At 46.4% G+C, this 20616-nt stretch overlaps 1 protein-coding gene across 1 annotated transcript; it reads left to right on the forward strand.

Annotated features, from left to right (window-relative positions):
• Nucleotides 1-604: 604 nt before the first annotated feature.
• On the forward strand, nucleotides 605-18576 carry LOC307155285 (cadherin-1-like; the record flags this gene model as incomplete). The annotated part of the gene is made up of 14 exons (XM_079865846.1): nucleotides 605-762; nucleotides 4899-4938; nucleotides 5738-5852; nucleotides 7926-8176; nucleotides 8688-8828; nucleotides 8964-9119; nucleotides 15733-15877; nucleotides 15987-16162; nucleotides 16245-16373; nucleotides 16466-16651; nucleotides 16729-16973; nucleotides 17370-17515; nucleotides 17585-17809; nucleotides 17926-18576. The coding sequence occupies 14 exons, from the start codon at nucleotides 605-607 to the stop codon at nucleotides 18162-18164; spliced, it is 2352 nt and encodes a 783-aa protein (XP_079721972.1). The 3' UTR covers nucleotides 18165-18576.
• Between the last annotated feature and the right edge of the window lie 2040 nt (nucleotides 18577-20616).

Genomic DNA, 20616 nt, shown 5'->3' on the forward strand with positions numbered 1-20616 from the left:
AATACTGTGAAGCTGCTTTGATACAACCTATGTTGTGAAAAGCGCTATATAAATAAACTTGACTTGACTTGACTTGACTTTGATGAGCTGCGTGCCACCACCGACCTTGCTCTCCAAGCGACGAAAATGACCGCATGCTCCCTGGGACAGGTGATGTCCACAAACGTGGTCCAGGAGAGACACCTCTGGCTAAACCTGGCCGATATGCGAGATGCCGAGCGAACCTGCTTCCTCAACACTCCCATGTCCCAGGCTGGCCTTTTCGGCGGCGTGGTCGAGGGTTTTGCCCAACAGTTCTTGAAGCAGACTGAGGTGATAAACCATATTCTGCCTCAACGGCCCGCTGCTGCCTCCACCCAGCCGTCGGCACAGAACCCTCAGCCTGCTAAACGCCAGGCTAAGCGGCGCCCCTGAGATGGGCTGCTCAGAGATGGCGATCAGTTCTTCACAGGAGATGGTAGCAGGGCCACTCCTTCCCCCGGTGGAGGGCCGGGGGAGAATCTTTTGTTCTCCTTTCGCCGTTGCTTGCCCCACGGCGGGCAGCACCCCAATCTGGTTTAAAAAAGAACTGACACACCCATCTCTGAGCCACCAGAGGTCTCGGATGACAGTGCGCGCCCCTCACGAGCCTCGCCACTCTCATCCTCCTCTGTCGCCATACCCCTGGCAGAGAAGACCCCCGTGGAACGCTGGTCCTTCCACACCGGGACGGTATACCTCCCATGTCCGGGCCGGTCATTCCACCTTGCTGCCCCATCGAGGGTACGTCAGTGGTTCGCATGACCCCGCTGGTACAGTTCTTGGGAGCTTGGCTAGAGGTTCCCAACCTGTCCTGCTGGGTTGCGAGAACCATCAGGCTCGGCTACGCGATTCAGTTCGCGCAGTCTCCTCCCCGCTTCCGGGGAGTCCACTACACCATGGTCGGTGGCAATGCCCCTGTCATGCGAGCAGAGTTTGCCACCCCACTAGCAAAGGGTGCGATCGAGACTGTCCCTCCAGCCAAAATGAAGTCCGGCTTCTACAGCCCCAAATTCATTGTACCCAAGAATACCGGTGGGCTACGGCCAAACCTGGAACTGCGCAACCAGCTTATGATGGTAGCTACCATCACTTGCGCTAGAGCATCGTCACGAGACATGCCTATGCGTTGAAGTGGAACCTCTTCGTCACCTGGTGCTCTTCTCGCCAAGAAGACCCCAGAAAATGCCCGATCAGTGTTGTGCTTTCCTTCCTGCAAGATGGGTTGGAGTGAAGACTGTCTCCCTCCACCCTCAAAGTGTATGTTGCCGCTGTGAATGGAAGCGTCAGCATCTGCGAACTCAAACGTCTGTAAGTACCAATCTTTTATACCACGAGTATTAGAATGTGATTGGATAGATGAGATCACTGCCATCGAAACACTGATAGTGGCAGCCGTCTGTTTGGTGTCACAGAAAACGAGGTCTGTGAAACCAATTTAGCGACCGCTTCAGCAGAAAATCCCTACCTCTGACCTAAATCTGACCATTGTGTGCAAGGCACCTGCAGCCTGACCAGCTGCCACATACGCCTTTACAATCATCTGCGAGGTGGTCTGTAATGGCTTAGATGGCAAAACCGGAACCTTCAAAGTGTGTGCCTCACTCTGCGAGAGATAGCTAGCCAGCAAATTCCTACTCGCACAATCCCTCCACATTCGTGTAACTCAAATGTGGGACTTTTTGTTTTTGGACAAGACAAGGGCGTAGGTTTGATTTTGAAATTGGTGGGGATGGGGACATCCCCTGAAGTTGAGCTGCATCTGTCATTAAAGGGACAGTTCACCCAAAAATGAAAATTCTGTCATCATTTACTCTCCCTCAAGTTGTTTTAAACCTGTATGAATTTCTTTCTTCTTCTGAGCACAAAAGAAGATATTTTGAAGAATGTCGGTAACCAGACAGTTGATGGACCCCATTGACTTCCATAGTAAAAAAAAACCCTCAATACTGGTTACCGACATTCTTCAAAATATCTTCTTTTGTGTTCAGTAGAAGAAAAAAATGCATACAGGTTTGAAACAACTTGAGGGAGAGTAACAGAACGATGACAGAATCTTCATTTAAAAGTGAACTTACATAAATTAACTGTTGGCATATTTGTTTCACATCAATAATGTCCAGTTTGTCCTGTTGGACATGACACACAGCAATACTGTTAAGTGTCACTTGTGCCATTGTTCTGAGCCATGTTTTCAGTGTCCTAAGAGCACTGAAACTTCTTTCAGCCTCAGCTGATGAGACTGGGATGACAAGGGTTTCAACTTCATCAAACATTCCTCTCATTTCAACAAGACCAAGCAATGTTGTGTTTTTATGTTTTATGGGGACTTTTTACAGACATAATGATTTTATACTGTACAAACGGTATATTATATCCCCCTACACTAACCCTGCCTATCACAGAAAACTTTTTACATTTTCAGCTGTTTTCCATAAATAAATAAATAAATCCCCACGAGGACAAGTATTTCAGATATTGCCATCTTTGTGGTGACATTTTGTCCCTATAATGTAGTGTTACACACACTTATACACAATCTCTCTCTCTCTCTCTCTCTCTCTCTCTCTAACGATTGTCAAACTAACGATTGTTCGCCACTCATCCCGCGATTGTAATACAGTAGTAAAAACTGATCATTTTTCTCAGAACGCTCTTGTAAGAGATTTTAATCTAAATAAGATGTTTCCTGATTAAATAAAATAAGCCTAATACATGAAAACCACAAGACACAACCGGACAACAGTGGTTATATATATATAAATATATATTTAAGTTTTGATCGAAATTATTGATAGGGACATATCAGTGTCACTGGATATTGGTAGGGACACGTCCCTAGCGTCCCTACTAAATTCTACGCCCCTGGGACAAAATCACGAAGAAACAGAAGGCTCATGGGACAGTCATGGCACACCAGAAATCACTTGTCGAGTCTGTTTTTCACGTGACCAGGTTAAGTTTAGCTTGGCCATGGCCTGACCATTACACCCAATAATTTCCTGGATTGTGGGGCTGACAGAAGGAGAGGGCTCAACTGATTCTCTCTTTGTCCTCTCCAACTACGTCCCCTGAGCTAGACACCGCAAACAACATGCTCTCCTCTGGATCGGAAGAGGGCTCTTCGTGCTGGTCTGAGGAACCCAGAATGATGCCTGAAAAATTTAGTCATTTTTACAGTAAGTAGTAAATTTTGACTTCTCCCTCACATTTGATTTGCATTTTATTTGGTTAAGACATCATTTATTCACCTCTCTCAGTGTTAAGTGTGCAGAAGCTGTAGTACATGCCTTTGTGTACTTACGCACCATTGAAATTCACTTGTCATTGATCTTCTTGCTAAAATACTTGCAAGTCTTGAAAAAAATCAGTCCTTATGTCCTCAGAGCGCAGTCTTCATTACCTTCCCTTTTAACTGTTTCATACCTGGAAATTCTGCTTTGATGCCTGAGATATGTTTGTAAAATAATCAGTATTTATTAAAATTGGATGGACAGAAATTCTATATACATTTTATGCTAATTGTATGGCGATTTTAATTTTATGGTCAATGGTTTACTGGAACTGCTGCACCACTATTTGAATTTATTTTCCTCTTGCTGATCTATTTTAGATAACACCACAGAGCATGTGAAAACATAACTGTGGTCGATCGTCCGACATGGTGATTAGCCAGTCTCTTCCTGTCTACAGTTTCGCTTTGGTAATGTTTTCACAAGCAAGTGGAATTTTTTCCACTCTTTAAAGGCTACTAATATCTTAACATTTAACACTGAGAACATCTGTTTCTAGCATTCTTTCATTCTAGCATTCTATCATCTTCATAAAACATTTTCTAACAAACTGCAACGACACATTTATAATGGAAGAATTGTATATCTCTTAAAATGTGAATTAGGTAATGTATATTTTCCAATGTGGCAACTGTATCTGAATTACTGTAACATCTTTAATTCACCAACAAGGGTAATTTGAAACATCTTGCATTGTAATGTGCATTGCATGTATTTTTATTGTTTTTCAAAGTTGAACTTTAATTCAGTCTACACAATCTTGATGTCATTTTTTGTCAATGTCATAAAAAGTAAAAATTTGTGTGTGTGTTTGCGTATATATATTTTCCTGTTTATCCATTTAACGCTGCTTTGAAACAATTTGTATTGTATAAAGCACTATATAAGTAAAGGTGACATGACTTGACATTGTTTGATGTTGAATAAACGTTTTGTTAAAAGTACTAAATTGAAAGAATATCATACGTTCTAATAATTAAACAATGTTCTCATTATATGTTACAATCAGAGATGAGGGGAAAAGTACATCGAGTACATCATGTCTTGTTACAAATTACAACTACTTGCTCATCAAATGTATCAAAATAAAATACAAAACACACAAGAAAATTGTGTGGTGTGAATTTAGCTTTTAGGCCACATCCCCTACATTATGAGACATGTCCATGTCTATATAATCCAAAATGCTGAATAAACACTTTTTTTATTTATTGTAAATGTAAAAATGTACAAAAATGTACAAAAAAATAAAATAAACAAATAAAAATTAATTGTTGTTGAATGTAACCTCATGTGTCAGGTGAAGTCTCTTGTTTTCCCCATCGGGGTTGTCTTTGTTGGAGTTTTGTATTTTTTTATTATTAATAAAAGCCCTTCATTCTTCTGCGACAGTTTTACACTTTACTTTAAAAAATAGTACCAAGGTGAATTAACTTCAAACTGCATAGAAGATGGTGGAGTATGAATAACTAAAGAGTTTATGGTTTTTGGAAGATGCAGTTATTTAATGAAATGAAAAATTATTCACTGTTTAGTGACAGTCTTCTGTTTCTCTGACTGTGAGAAGAGTTGTGACTGTGGCTTCAGGTTTGACCGATGCGTGTTAGCAAAGATTCATATCATGATGGTAATGCAGACTGTATAAAGATTTTTGTACGAAGTGACTTCAGTATTGAAAGATTGTTGTGTTCCCAAACACTTGTTTCACCAGGTTTCTGAAAAACATGCGAGTCCAGAAACTGCCCTTGAGGTTATCTAAAATGCTAACAGATACAGCTTCCGATATCATAGACCTCTTGGATCCAGTCAAGTCATAAAAATACTGTCCTAAATTGTGAAATGCTGATATACTGTAGTCTGAAAAATGCAGGTATTTAAAATTTTGAGTTGAATCATTTTATTTTTTTATTTTCAAGCAAATTTACATCACTAATGCCCCTCCTTTAGGCGACCCCACCCCCGCCCCCCTAAAAACATAATAAATGTGCAACTCAAGCAACTCAAGAAATTAAACAGCTGTGCAATCTTAAAGACCAACAAGGAAGTATTACCTAAAGGACCTTTTTAAGGCATTTAGCTTCGAATTGAGACAATGAAGATTGTGCGATTGGGAGTTCTTATTTTCCTCTGTAAGGTAGGATTTTATTCAGGGCACTTTCCAAAAACTTTGGATCTCTTTAGTGTTTGATTGTACTCATCATGTTCAGAGAATTGTTTTATTTTTTTGAGAATCTGATTTTATTTGATAATTATTAATGTGTGTTTTTTAAGAGGTTTAATGAAGTTGAGAGCTAGTAGTTGAATGCATTTTGTGCCAAAGCAATGATAAATGATCCGCAGTTTAGCTCACATGGACTGCTGTTGTGCTGGAAATACCTTCAATTTTAAGTGTATATGTGTTACATAAAGAGATTGCTTCAATTTAGGTCATTTTGTGTGGATTTGCGGAGGAGTCTTCATGTACACCTGGCTTTGAGTCGGAGTTGCTGGTTTTTAAAGTGCACAGAGATGACCTTCACCAAGGAAAAAGACTAGGAAGAGGTAAGCTGATCTCTTTATACAAAACACTGAAGCAACTGAAAATAATAAAATATTAAAAATAAAAATATTCTACAAAATGTTCTGCAAAATCTTTTTAACCATCTTTTTAACAGAGGACTATAAAAAAATTGTAGCTCACAAATACTGTAAGTGTTGATTAATGATGTTTGCTATCAGTGTCTCATCTCTATCTGTAGGAGCGTTTCCATAACAGATTTGCGCAAAACTTTTGCGATTTTTTTTCTAAATGTCAACAAAAAACTACTGCGAAATGACGGCGTTTCCATTAAACTAAAAATAAAATCCTTCCAAAAACCATGGCAACGGACATTGGTAGGTTTCTGTACTATATCCCAGCCACTGCACTAGCCATTATTATTAATTGAAGGAGATGTATGTGTGTCTTCCAAGCATTAATGGTAAGGAACGACCCTTTTATTATTGTGATAAACAATAATTTTTTTACCATTATACTTGTGAGCGGCACATATGAGGTGTTTCTGGGTGTTTCTCCCTCATTTCTGCTTCGAGGTCTTGATTGTGGCGTTTATTTGAGGTTTAAAATCCATTATTCCTGTAATTCTTTTGTCTAGTATGAATTTAATAAAGAACTCTGTCTCGTATTCGGTCCAAACACACCCTGTCATCTACGTCAGGTGACTGTAAATGCGCAAAAACTGTTTCCATTGCAGTTTTGTGAAATTTTCCTTTTTCGAATTGCCTGAAAAACCCCCTCATGCGAGCGTAAACACTTTTTTTGCGATAAATGGGAGTTTTTGCGAAATAGACGTGTTTCCATTGGGTGTATGTTCAATTCGCAATTTCAATTTGAGCAATTTGAAGGGTAATGGAAACGCAGCTAATGTCTCATCTCTAGCTGATGCTATGAAAACAGCCTGCATGTGCGATGATTGTCTGATGTCTGTATAGAATCACACCGATTCAGTGGCTGATGGTGCTAACACCACTCTCCGAGGGTCATCACCCGTGCCTCAACAGGACATGCCACTGCTCTTCAATTGCTTCTTATTCTGGAAACAATGTATCTGCCCATATTTTGTTTGAATTTCCAGCGACATAGTGTTCTCATAGTTTTCTCATTTTCTCAGTTTTTTCATAAAGTGTGTGTCTCTGTGTCTCTGTGAGGACACACATGAAAAAAGTATAATTGGGCTCAAGAATCTGTAATGCTTGTGAGCCGATCCCTCTTCATCTCTCATCAGCACCCATGAGGGGAGCAGAGAAGCAGTGAAGTAGTCCTGACTCCCCCAAGAAGTGCTGGGGTCACGGGCCTCACTCGATTAAGCATTTGCACCCTCTAAAGTGCACAGATCTGAGGCTGATAACTAAAGCTGTGTTATACTTTCCATGTGTGCGAGTGCAGGAGGGTCCGTGTGATGTAAAAATCTTCTCTCAAGGTAAGGGCTAAGACATTTGGCAGAGGTGGATCTCGCTTTGAGCGAGACAGCCCAGTGCGCCCCTTGTCCACTCTGCCTCTTCCATTGCCTCTGGGGATAGATGCTTTGGCTCATGCGTGGCCAATGGATATTTTTTCTGTCAGTTCTTTTGAAAGTGCTTTTCAGTTTGTGCAATTTGAAGAGTAATGGAAACGCGGCTAGTGTTGTGTGCCACAACACCAGGAGATTGCAGAAGTTGTTGTCCAGGGACATTGACTGTGGCACAATGTTTTTATTGGGATGGGCTCTCTCTCCAGCTTCTCTCAAAGAAAGACCATATTATAAATTATAATTTATGACATGGTCAATTAGGGTGGCTCTGATTTAATAAACCCGTCTGTTCCCTATCCTTCTACCTCTCCTCCCTCGTCTTACACCTTGCTCCTCCCTTCCCCTCTGTCCATGTCTTATTATATTTGCTTATCTTGCTCTTTCCACTAATACCATTGCCTTCCACTCTGAACACAGACATGTGTAAAATCTATTGAGAATTTTTTTAAATAATTATAAATAAATAATTCATGAAAAGATTAGCATGTAGCCTTAAAACTCAGGGAACCAGGTTTACATGTGACAAGATGTTTTAATGAGCCAATTGAAACTCTTTTTCTGACAGTCATTTTTAATGCATGCGATGGAAGAACAAGAACGCTCTTCCAGTCCTCTGACAGGCGGTTTGATGTGGACACGGATGGGACTGTAACACTGAAGAGACAAGTGACTCTTCATGAAGGCCACAAGGTGTTTTCTGTGGACGCTTGGGACTCCAGTGGCAAGAAGCACACGGTATCTGTCAGAGTTGAGCGTGTCCATCATCATCATGAGGACCATCACATGGACACGGTCATGAACATCTCCTCTCCACAGGTACAAACTAGTTCCTTCCAGAAACTGCTGTCAGTACAGTACAAGCCTGACCTCTATTGGACACTTCAGTTTTTATGTGTGGTTTATGGTTCTGTAAATGCACAATTCAATTTCTGTACATGTTTAGGGCTAATTATTAGAGGTTTGTGTTAAACTGATGATGTTTCCAATCCCTGCTGATGAATGTAATTTGTCTCTGCTCTCTCTGATCCGTCTCAAATACAAAATCCAGATGTTTTATTTATGCAGAGCTAAAGCCTAAAACCTAAGATTACTTTATATTGTTTTATATTGTACTCCATTTATTATACGGAAATAATGTTTAGTGAAGAGATCTCGAATAACCCTAAATTTGTTTATTGAAAAGGGACCCAACAATTTTACCCTCCTCATATATTAATACTGTAACAGACTGATTTGAATGCAGTCAGTAGCTGTAGTAAACATTTTCCATTATTTAACTGTAAACAAAAATGTTTTGTTGCTCAGTTTCTTTTACTAACTTTTTCAGATGGAATCTCCCGCTGATGATCTGGTTCTGATGTTTCCAAAGCCTTCAACGGGTCTGAAGAGAGCAAAGAGAGGTTGGGTTATTCCTCCATTCTCTTTACTTGAGAATGGCAAAGGTCCTTTCCCAGTGAAACTGCACCAGGTGAGAAAAAGTCATGAAGGGAATGTTAAAATTAGATGAACGAGAAAGAGTTTTGTCTGTTATCTACATATTTTGTTATTGTTTCTTATTAACATATTCTGTTATTGTATCTTGTTTTTTTTTTCCTGTATTTAGATAAAGTCAGACTTTGATAAGGAAGCTCAGATGCACTACAGTATCACAGGTGAAGGAGCGGATCTGGAGCCTAAGGGGACTTTTACTATAGAAAGATTATCAGGGAATCTGTATGTGACTCGGCCACTCGACAGAGAAAAAAAAGCTTCATACAGAGTAAGTTGATTTTAGGTCAGCTTTTAGTTCTTAGTGTATTTTAGCGTTGGATTTTCTGATCGTTCTTAATTCTATTAAACCTGTCACCAGTTAATCAGATAAAACGTTTTCTTTTCATGTGTTTACTGAGAGCATGATTTTTTTTGTTATTAGTATCTTCAACTACACTTGCATATTGACGTATCAAAGCTAATAGACAATGGACTAAAATATATCACTCTTAATTTATTTGTGTTTTCAAACAACCTCAGTTCCCTTTCAGTCGCTCACGTTCGACGTAACGTCGACGTGACGACGTAATTGCGATCACTTCAGGGAGCCCTATCAACTTCGAGTGTCTACAGAACGAGCCAATGAACGTTGGCGTGCGTGAATCGCGTCACGCGCCCCCACCCCACCGCGCGGGTATAAACAGGAAGCGGGCGCACGCACACATTGTCTTTCACTTCGGAGCCGAGTTTCTATGAGACTTTTTGTCTATCAGAATCAGCCTTTGAAGACTTCAAAAAGAGGATCATCTCTCTGTTCCTGTGTTGGTGTGACGGCGCGATCAGCGGTGGCCGCGAGCATTGCAGCTCTCAACTGCTGTTTTCACAGCACTGTGTTTGTGTTTGTGTGTGTGTGTGTCGGTTCGGTGGGCGTTTCCCCTGTGTGTGCATTCACACTGCGGCTACCCCTGGGTGCCTCAACACAAAAGAGAGTTTTCTAAATCCTTTTTTATTGTTACTAAAAGAGCAACACAAGCGTGACCCTGCGTCTTTTTCAAGATGTCTTTCCGCTTGTGCGTTTCTGGATGCCGTCGTTCCCTGGCGCCAGCAGATGGCCACAGCAGTTGCCTCTCCTGTTTGGGCATTCAACACGCTGAGGCAGCTTTTGTGGATAGTTCATGTTCCCATTGCGGGAATATGACTATCGCAGCGCTGAGATCGAGACTCGCTTACCTCAAGGGAGGTGCAGTCCCCTCGCCTATGCCCCGATCTAGTGTCTATTCTGCCTCGCAGAATAGACCTACTTCGGTGCATGACCAGGGTGATCTGAGGATTACCGTGAGGGCTTCCCCGTCGAGTCATCCTCCGCGGGCCCCTCACGCCTCACAAGCGCTGTCGCCATTGGGGCTCCTTAGTGAACGTCTTGGTCCTTCTCCGGAACGGCCAACCGTTTCCTTTGGGGCTCCGGCTGACGATCAGATGTCGATCGCAGCATCGGAGGGGGAGCTGTCCTCTGGAAATGACGACTCGGCTGCGTTGCCCCCCTCGGGGTGTGTAGCGTTGTACGAGCCAGATCCAGAATGGACTGCTATGCTTTCCCGGGCCGCCGAGAAGGTCGGGCTTGCGTGGAATCCTCCACCACGTCCCGAACCTTCTCGGTTGGACGATTGGTTTCTCGGGGCGGGCCGTGCTGGTTCTCAGTGCGCCGCCCCGGTACCTTTCTTTCCGGAAGTGCATGAGGAGCTCTCTAGGACGTGGAAGGCACCGTATAGTGCCCGAAGCCGTTCTAGTGGCTCCTCACCCCTCGCCACCCTCGACGGCGGGGCAGCTAAGGGGTATGTGGATATCCCCCCAGTGGAGCGGGCCGTCGCGATGCAGTTGTGTCCGGCGTCCGCTTCCTCTTGGCGGGGTAATCCACGCCTCCCGTCCAAGGCCTGTCATTTTTCGTCCGGCTTAACGGCGAAGGCTTATAAGGCCTGTGGACAGGCTGCTTCCGCCCTCCATGCCATGGCGCTTTTGCAGGTCCACCAGGCCCAGGCGCTCATGGACATGAACGAGGGTGGTTCTGACCCAGAGCTCCTCCGGGAGCTCCGTGTGGCAACCGACCCCGCCCTCCGGGCGACGAAGGAAACCGCACGTTCGGTTGGTCAGGCGATGTCCACTCTGGTGGTCCAGGAACGCCACCTTTGGCTCAACCTGGCGGATATGAGGGACACCGATAAATATCGGTTCCTGGATGCCCCTCTTTCCCAGGTTGGGTTATTCGGCGACGCGGTCGAGAGCTTTGCCCAACAGTTCTCGGCCGCACAGAAGCAGACGGAGGCCATCCGGCACATCCTGCCCCGGCGGACCCCTGCTGCTCCCACCCGTCCGCCGGCCGCAGACCCTCCGTCTACTCGTCGCTGTGGTCGGCCTTCTGCGGCGTCCTCCGCTCCCGCCAAGCCCCAGCAGCAGCAGCCATCATCCAGGCCTCAGCGTGGAGCAAGCCGCAGGAAGCCGACCCCGCCCGTCCAGGCCGCTGCCAAACCAGGAGGCAAGCGACGGTGCAAACGACCCTGAGACGGGCGGCCCGGAGGTGGATCAAGTTGCTCTTCAGGAGATGGCGAAGGCGCCACTCCTTCCCCCGGTGGAGGGCCGGGGCGGAGAATCTTTTGTTTCCTTTTCTTTTTCTTTTCTTCCCACATTTTCAAAAAAAGAGCAATTTCTGAAACCTCTGGGCCCCAAGAGGGCGCGCTTGGCAGTCGACGACGCCGCCATGCCTTGTCACTCCCGAGCCCCTCTTCCATCGCCAGCGAGCAGCAGTGGCTGTGTTCCGGACGTGCTGTCACCTCCTCACACTCACTCTGCCCTTCGTCGGAAGCAGGTATGTGCTGCACCACACACTCAGACCCCACTTCGGGCCGCTGTGCCGTCCGAGTCGGGTCCCTGCATTCCGCCGTGCTGCCCCACCCCGGGTACGTCTGTGGTGCCGTTAGTCCCGCTTGCTTGGTCTCTGGGAGCCTGGTTAACGCTTCCCAGCCCGTCTCGCTGGCTCATCCGTACCATCAGACTCGGCTATGCGATCCAGTTCGCCCGGCGTCCCCCTGCTTTCAAGGGCATTCTGTTCACCCGTGTTCTGGCAGACAGTGCCCCTGTGCTCAGGGCAGAGATCGCAGTCCTACTGGCGAAGGACGCGATCGAGCCGGTCCCTCCAGCCGATATGAAGACCGGCTTCTACAGCCCGTACTTCATTGTACCCAAGAAATGTGGTGGGTTACGGCCAATCTTGGACCTGCGCGTCCTTAACCGGTCCCTTCACAGGCTACCCTTCAAGATGCTTACGCAGAAACGCATTTTCAAATGCATCCGTCCCCAAGATTGGTTTGCAGCGATCGACCTGAAGGACGCGTACTTTCATGTCTCGATTCTCCCTCGACACAGACCGTTTCTCCGCTTTGCGTTCGAGGGACGGGCATATCAGTACAAGGTCTTACCCTTCGGGCTGGCCCTGTCGCCCCGCGTCTTCACGAAAGTCGCGGAGGCGGCCATTGCTCCCATGTGCGAGCGTGGTGTTCGCATCCTCAACTACCTCGACGACTGGCTTATTCTGGCCCAGTCGAGAGAGCAGTTGTGCGAACACAGGGACATGGTGCTCAGTCACCTCAGCCACCTAGGGCTTCGGGTCAACTGGGAAAAGAGCAAACTCACCCCCGGGCAGAGGATCTCTTTTCTCGGTATGGAGTTGGACTCGGTCAACATGACAGCGCGCCTCACCGAGGCCCGTGTCCAGTCAGTGTTGAACTGCGTGAGTACGCTCAGACGCAGAACAGCGGCACCACTGAAACTTTTTCAGAGGCTCCTGGGGCATATGGCATCTGCAGCCGCGGTTACGCCGCTCGGATTGCTTCATATGAGGCCGCTCCAACACTGGCTTCACGATCGAGTCCCGAGATGGGCGTGGCAGAGCGGCTCGTGCCGGGTCCAAGTGACTCCGCACTGTCGCCAAACTCTCAGCTTGTGGTCGGACCCTTCGTTCCTGCGGGCAGGTGTTCCCCTGGAACAAGTGTCCAGACACTCTGTGGTCTCCACGGATGCCTCTACCACCGGCTGGGGGGCCACGTACAACGGGCATGCAGCTTCAGGTCTGTGGACGGGGCCTCAACTGCATTGGCACATCAACTGCCTCGAGTTGTTAGCAGTACGTCTTGCACTGAGCCGTTTCAAAACGCTGCTACTAGGCAAGCACGTACTGGTCCGTACGGACAGTACTGCGACCGTTGCGTACATCAACCGCCAGGGTGGTCTACGCTCCCGCCGCATGTCACAACTCGCCCGCCATCTCCTCCTCTGGAGTCAGAAGCATCTGAGGTCGCTTCGTGCCATTTACATTCCGGGCCTGCTCAACCGTGCACCCGACGAGCTCTCACGGCAGCAGGTGCTACCAGGAGAATGGCGACTCCATCCCCAGGTGGTCCAGCTGATTTTCAGGCGCTTCGGGACCGCACAGGTAGATCTGTTTGCCGCCCCGGACACGTCTCACTGCCAGTTGTTCTATTCCCTGACCAAGGGGACCCTCGGCTCGGATGCTCTGGCACACAGCTGGCCCCGGGGCCTACGCAAGTATGCGTTTCCCCCAGTGAGCCTTCTTGCACAGACCTTGTGCAAAGTCAGGGAGGACGAGGAGCAGGTCTTGTTAGTCGCGCCGTATTGGCCCAACCGGACCTGGTTCCCGGAACTAGTGCTCCTCGCGACAGCCCCTCCCTGGCCCATCCCTCTGAGAGAGGACCTGCTCTCTCAGAGACGGGGCACCCTATGGCACCCGCGTCCAGACCTCTGGAAACTCCATGTCTGGTCTCTGGACGGGACGCGGAGGTTCTAAGTGACCTACCCCCTGCGGTAGTTGACACCATCACTTCCGCTAGAGCCCCCTCTACGAGGCGCCTCTATGCATTGAAGTGGAACCTGTTCGTTGACTGGTGCTCCTCTCATGAGGAGAACCCCCGATCTTGCTCGATCAGAGCCGTGCTTTCCTTCCTGCAAGAAGGGCTGGAGCGAAGGCTGTCTCCCTCCACCCTTAAAGTGTATGTTGCCGCTATTGCTGCACATCACGATGCTGTTGATGGTAAGTCTTTGGGAAAGCATGACCTGATCGTCAGGTTCCTGAGGGGAGCAAGGAGACTGAATCCTCCTCGCCCACTCTCTATACCCTCTTGGGATTTGTCTCTGGTCCTTTCGGCACTTCAGAGACCACCCTTTGAGCCTCTGCAATCAGCTGAGTTAAAAATGTTGTCCTGTAAGACAGTACTCCTGGTTGCATTGGCCTCTATCAAGAGGGTAGGGGACCTGCATGCATTTTCGGTCGACGAATCGTGCCTAGAATTCGGCCCGGATAACTCTCACGTCATCCTGAGACCCCGGCCCGGATACGTGCCCAAGGTTCCTACCACTCCCTTCCGGGACCAGGTAGTGAACCTGCAAGCGCTGCCTTCGGAGGATTCAGACCCAGCCCTGGCTTTTCTCTGTCCCGTTCGCGCTCTGCGTCTGTACGTGGACAGAACGCAAAGCCTCAGGACCTCAGATCAGCTCTTCGTCTGTTACGGAGGCCAGCAGAAAGGGAAGGCTGTCTCCAAGCAGAGGATGGCCCACTGGATAGTGGATGCCATCGCCTTGGCTTACGAAGCCCAAGGCGTGCCCTGCCCGCCTGGGTTGAAAGCCCACTCCACTAGGAGTGTCGCTTCTTCCTGGGCGCTGGCTCAAGGCGCCTCGCTGACAGACATCTGTAGAGCTGCGGGCTGGGCGACACCTAACACGTTCGCTAGGTTTTATAGCTTACGTGTTGAGCCGGTTTCTTCCTGTGTGCTCGCTTCTACTAGCCGGTAACACCGAAGTTCCCGCTCTAGTGTCGGCTTGCTGCGCCACTCCCTTCCTAGGAACGGATACGTGCACTTTGTACTCCAGTCGAGTTCCCCACTTGGCGAACCCTGTGAGTTCCTCCGCACCCCTTCGGCAGTCGGACGTTGCGGAGCGTCCGACGCCAGGCCTAGTGCTTGTATGCTTGTGTAACTTGTGCTAGGCTGGGTTCCATATGTGGTGATCCCTGCGGCGATCCCATATGTGTATTCCTCCACGACCAGCTCCCTGCGGTGAGCCCGTGTCTTCCCTCGGCAGAGTCTGCTCTGCCGTCACTGTCGGTGTAGTCTCCCCCTTCGGCTGGAGCACCCCAGTGACATTCCATATGTCGCACTGCCCCTTCGGCCAGTCCATATGTGTATTCTCCACATGTTACCTCCCTTCGGGCAGGATGTGGCTCCGCAGCGTTCTTTCCCCTGGAGAGGTACGCTTTCCCAGTGTTATCCAAGAGTTCCGCTGTGTGGGGTATAATGGAACAGCAGTTGAACTCCCTCTACGCAGGTCTTCCGCCCCAGCAGTTGGGGGTCTGAGAGTCTTGCGTAGGGCGCTGGATGTGGCAGCAACCGTGGCGTTTTCCATGGGATCCCAATTACGTCGTCACGTCGACGTTACGTCAAACGTGAGCGACTGAAAGGGAACGTCTCGGTTACTGTTGTAACCCTCGTTCCCTGAAGGAGGGAACGGGAGACGTAACGTCCCGTCGCCACCGTTGCTGACCATCGCTGCATGGCCATCACAAATCTCGGCTCCTCAGCGAAAAACAATGTGTGCGTGCGCCCGCTTCCTGTTTATACCCGCGCGGCGGGGCGGGGCGCGTGACGCGATTCACGCACGCCAACGTTCATTGGCTCGTTCTGTAGACACTCGAAGTTGATAGGGCTCCCTGAAGTGATCCCAATTACGTCGTCACGTCGACGTTACGTCTCCCGTTCCCTCCTTCAGGAAACGAGGGTTACAACAGTAACTGAGACGATATTTGTCTCTTGACATGCCTGTATCTCTTCTCCTGTCTTTAGCTTGTAGCTCATTCTACTGGAGTTGGTGTAAATATTGCAGAACCGCCAATGGAAATTATTGTAAATGTGATGGACCAAAATGATAATAAGCCTGTTTTTACACAAAAAACATTCAATGGAAATGTTCCTGAAGCTGCTGATATAGGTAGGTGTATGATGCAGTTTCTCAATGAAATGGGTTTTAGCAGGTTTTTTTCTTTTTCAAATGCCTCTTCAGTTTCACCGAATCAGTCTTTCTTCTTCTCTCACTGAAGGTCATGAGTTTATGACAGTCACAGCCACTGATGCAGATGATACTGAGAATACTGACAATGGTGTTATCAGTTACTCAATCGTCAAGCAAGATCCAGAATTGCCAAAACCAAACCTGTTTACAATCAACTCTGTTACTGGAGGAATTCGTGTGAATGCTTTAGGCTTGGACAGAGAGGTGAGAAATGATGACTGGATCTCACATTGGTGAAGAATGATTTCATGTAAACAAACTCACCTGAAAACATCTTTCTTTTCAGACATTTTCCAGATATACTGTGTTAATTACGGCTACTGACAGGGCTGGACAAGGTTATGTAACCACTGGCACAGCTGTTATTACTGTGACTGACAGCAATGATAACGCACCTCAGTTTGAGCAAACCACGGTAATGTATATTAATACATTCAGAATATTATAATATAAGTGTTAATATAACTTTATTTGTAATCATTTACACCATACTTCTCTTTGTTTTAGCACACTGTATCTGTCCCAGAGAATAAAGTAGGGGCTGAAGTGGCCAGACTTACAGTTACTGATGGAGATGAACCTGGATCTCCTGCCTGGTCAACCAAATATAAGATTATTAGCGGCGACAAGAGTGGGTTTTTCAGTGTCAGTACTGGACCCAGTCAGCTAGAGGGCATCATCACCACTGTAAAGGTACTGTGTGTTGCTCATGTGTTTCCACAATGGTTGTTCTGATTACCTTTAATAAAAGACACTTTATTTCCATTCAGCCCCTGGACTTTGAGGAGAACAAGCAATTCATTCTGACTGTGATTGTTGAGAACGATGATCCATTTGTCGGTTCTTTGCCCACTTCCACTGCCACAGTCACTGTGAATGTAATTGATGTTAATGAGCCTCCGGAGTTTAATCCAAAGGAGAAGGTTATCTTCAAACCTGAAGATTCACCAGTTGATAGTGAATTAATTACTTATAAAGCCACTGATCCAGACAATGGAAAATCACAGACAATAACGTAAGAGATTTTGCAAATCATTTTCCCCTCTCTGAGACCCAACCCACCAAAATGTCATTATTTCATTTGAAAATTCTGACTGATTTCTGTAGAGATTCAGATCTTGTAGAACAATAAAAGTCACATAGTCTTCCAGTGATAGACTTTTTTTTTTCTTTTTTGTCAAACAGCCTCACTAGCACCATATTAACCACTGAGAACCACATTAGCAACTGTCTACCTATCAAGGCCTTTTTCCCTTCCAATGTCAAATCTCTCATACGCAGAATTCAAATCATAGCATGCCTCTATATCCTTTAAACTTCAAATGTTTTTAAATTTTAAACCACCAGGCAAGACTAAAGTTGTTCTTGCTGAACATTTCTAGTTTTAACCTGTATGTTTGGTTCCTTCCAGGTATAAAATTGGCACTGATCCTGCCGGCTGGCTGAGTGTTACTCCAGACACTGGAGTTATTAAAATCAAGAGCCTCATGGATAGAGAATCTCCCTTTGTCAAAGATGGCAAATACAGAGCTATCATTTTGGCATTGGATAATGATGGTAATTTGTTTCCTTTTTTAAGAGGAGAATTCTTGCTGGCCTTTTTCTGATGTCTGTGCTTGTGTGCAGGTGAAGCTCCAGCAACTGGCACAGGAACCCTGGTAATTGAATTGGAGGATGTAAATGACAACGCTCCTGTCATCAGTGACAGGATTATACAAATATGCAATCGTGGTTCAGCCCCAGTGCTTCTCTCTATAACGGACAAAGATGGACCTCCTTTCGCTGGTCCCTTTAGAGTTGAGACCTACGGAGAAACCAGTAAATATTGGTCCACCTCGATGAATGGCACATGTGAGCAATTACTAATGTTTTAAAGAAAAATTAATCTCATTCTTTCATATGTTACACATTTAAATATCTGTCTGGCTTGGTATACATGTCTAACTATTATAATGTGCCCATTTTAGCAGCCGGTGTCTTTCTGACACCAAAGTCTGCATTGGAGAAGGGTGACTACAATGTTGTCCTGAAAGTTATTGATCAGGGTGGGATGGATCAGGAAAACACCATTCAAGCAACTGTGTGTGACTGTGAAGGAGAACCACTGCAATTTAGTGACCGTGACAACGCTTCTTGCCTAATAAGCAATACATTCTATCTATTGCTAGCATCGCTCATGTTGTGTTTGTCTTTTACATCTTTATAATTAATCATTTATTCATAAGTAATCATTCTTTTTTTTTCTTTTTTTTTTACATTTGCTGACTATTATTTTACATTTATTATATCATCTTAATATTGCTGTAGGCTAATCATTGTTATCTAAAGGATCATGTACAGCCAGATGGTTTATTATGTATACATTTTTTTATTGTTTTTGTACTATTTGGTTTTCACATTTTAAAAACTTTTTTTGTAATAATCGCACAACAGATTATCATAAATGTACTGTTTTTTAAACATTTCATAATATTTTCTGTTGACTTATTACAAGATCCAAAATCTCAAAGTAACTTTTTACCTCTGTTTTCATGAGTTTATTCTTTATTTACTTTTCTTATAAAGCAATAACCTTTCGTTATGTTATGAACATTAAACTTTCTAATTTGCATCTGTTCATTTGAATACATTTGACTATCAATTAATGCATGTGTGTGTGTGTGTGTGTGTGTGTGTGTGTGTGTGTGTGTGTGTGTGTGTGTGTGTGTGTGTGTGTGAGCAGCAATGTCCTGTAAAAAATCACAGCAACTTCAAATGTCCTGTAAAAAATCACAGTAACCAATTATGGACTGTAGAAGGAAAACACAGTACACTGGCAGCTGGGTTGCCAGCCAATTGCAGCACTTAAACTTACCCTATTGTAATTCAATTATTATTATGTTACTGTGAATAGAGAATACAGGACACTAATGCATTCTTTAATAAAACTTGAAAAGATGGAAAAATCACCAGAAGTTTCACAGAGGGTTTTCAACACATCTAGCAATATGTGAGGAAACTTTTAATAGATTTCACCATTGTTCCGGGAATCTCCCGTGGCCTCATGGGACAGTAAAGTGTCCATCGTATGCACACTTCAGGATCTCAACGGAAGAAGAAGGTCATCCGGGTACTTTTTTGCCTACTCTTTTATGATGTTGAGAGTGACCGACTGAAAGGGAATGTATCGGTTCCGTATATAACCCCCGCTGCCTGAAGGAGGAAACGGAGATGTCACGTCAGTGACCAACGAATAGGAATCTCGCTAGAGAGGGCAATCTACTTTGAGTGTAACTAAAACGATAATTGCATCAGATGCGCTGCATCACGGCACATGCATATAACGAGCAGCAAGTTCATCGCATCTTCAGGTTTTCACTGAGGAGCCGAGCCAGTAACCTGGTTTCCCCAGCAGATGTGGCGACGTGACGTGACATCTCCGTCCTCTCCTTGGGAATGGAGCATGTTCTGTGAGGTCTGCTGACTGTTCGACCGAACCCAACTCCATACCGAGAAAAGAGATTCTCTGCATGCGGAAGAGTTTGCTCTTTTCCCAGTTGACCTGAAGCCCCAACTGACTGAGGTGCCTGAGCACCAGGTCCCTGTGTTCCCACAACTGGTCCCGAGACTGTGCAAGGATCAGCCAGTCGTTGAGATTGCGAACGGCGTGTTCCTCCATGGGAACAAGGGCCGCCTCCACAACTTTCGTGAAGCCGTGGGGAGACAGGGACTACCCGAAGGATAGGACTTTGTACTGATAAGCTCGACCCTCGAACGCAAAGCGCAGAAAAGGCCTGTGTCGAGGAAGAATCGAGACATTAAAGTACGCATCCTTCAGGTCAATCGCTGCAAACCATTCTCGGGGACCGATGCTTCCGAAAATGCGTTTCTGTGTTAGCATCTTGAATGGTACCCAGCGTGATGGGCTGGGGAGCACTAGCCAGGCTCTCAGAGACCAAGTAAGCAGGACCAAAAGGACTATAGGCGTACCTGCAGTGGGGAAGCCAGGTGGAACGCAGGGACCTGGCCGGGGGGCTCTCTCTTTGAGGTGGGGTTTGAGTGTGCTGTGCAACACTTACCTGGTTCCATGGTTGAGCAGAGGGTGCGTGGGAAGGCTTGGTGGCGTCCTCGAACTGCCTTCTGCTGCCCGGTGGCAATAAAAGTGGTGGACGACAGTAGTAAGGTTTTTTGCCTTCCACTGCCCTCCGAGCCCTCCTGGGACCTGGAGATAGAGGGATTTGTATTAAAAATTTGAGTGCTGCTGACTGTGGGGCCAGCGGCGGAACAGAGACAAAATGGAGACACAAGATTCTCCACCCGACCCTCCTCCGGGGGAAAGAGCGGTGCGGTCACCATCTCCCGAAGAGCAATCCCCTCTCTCTCCGGGTCGCCCGTCCTAGAGTCTCTTACCCTTGTGCTTCACGGCTGGTTGTGGCCCTGTCTGTGGCCGGCGCCTCTGCGCTGCTTAGGTGGAGGCTGCTGCTGCTTGGCGCCGAGCAGACTGAGGTACGGCCGGCTAACAGGGGGAAGTGTGAGATTGCCTCAGTCTGCTTCTGGGAGGCTGAGAACTGCTGGGCAAAGCTCTCAACTGCGTCACCGAAGAGGCCATCTGGAACAAGGAGGAATTAAGAAACCTGACCTTGTCGGTTTCCCTCATGTCGGCCAGACACAGACCGCAC

This window comes from Squalius cephalus (assembly GCF_949319135.1).
Source record: "Squalius cephalus genome assembly, chromosome: 3".
NCBI lineage: Eukaryota > Metazoa > Chordata > Actinopteri > Cypriniformes > Leuciscidae > Squalius > Squalius cephalus.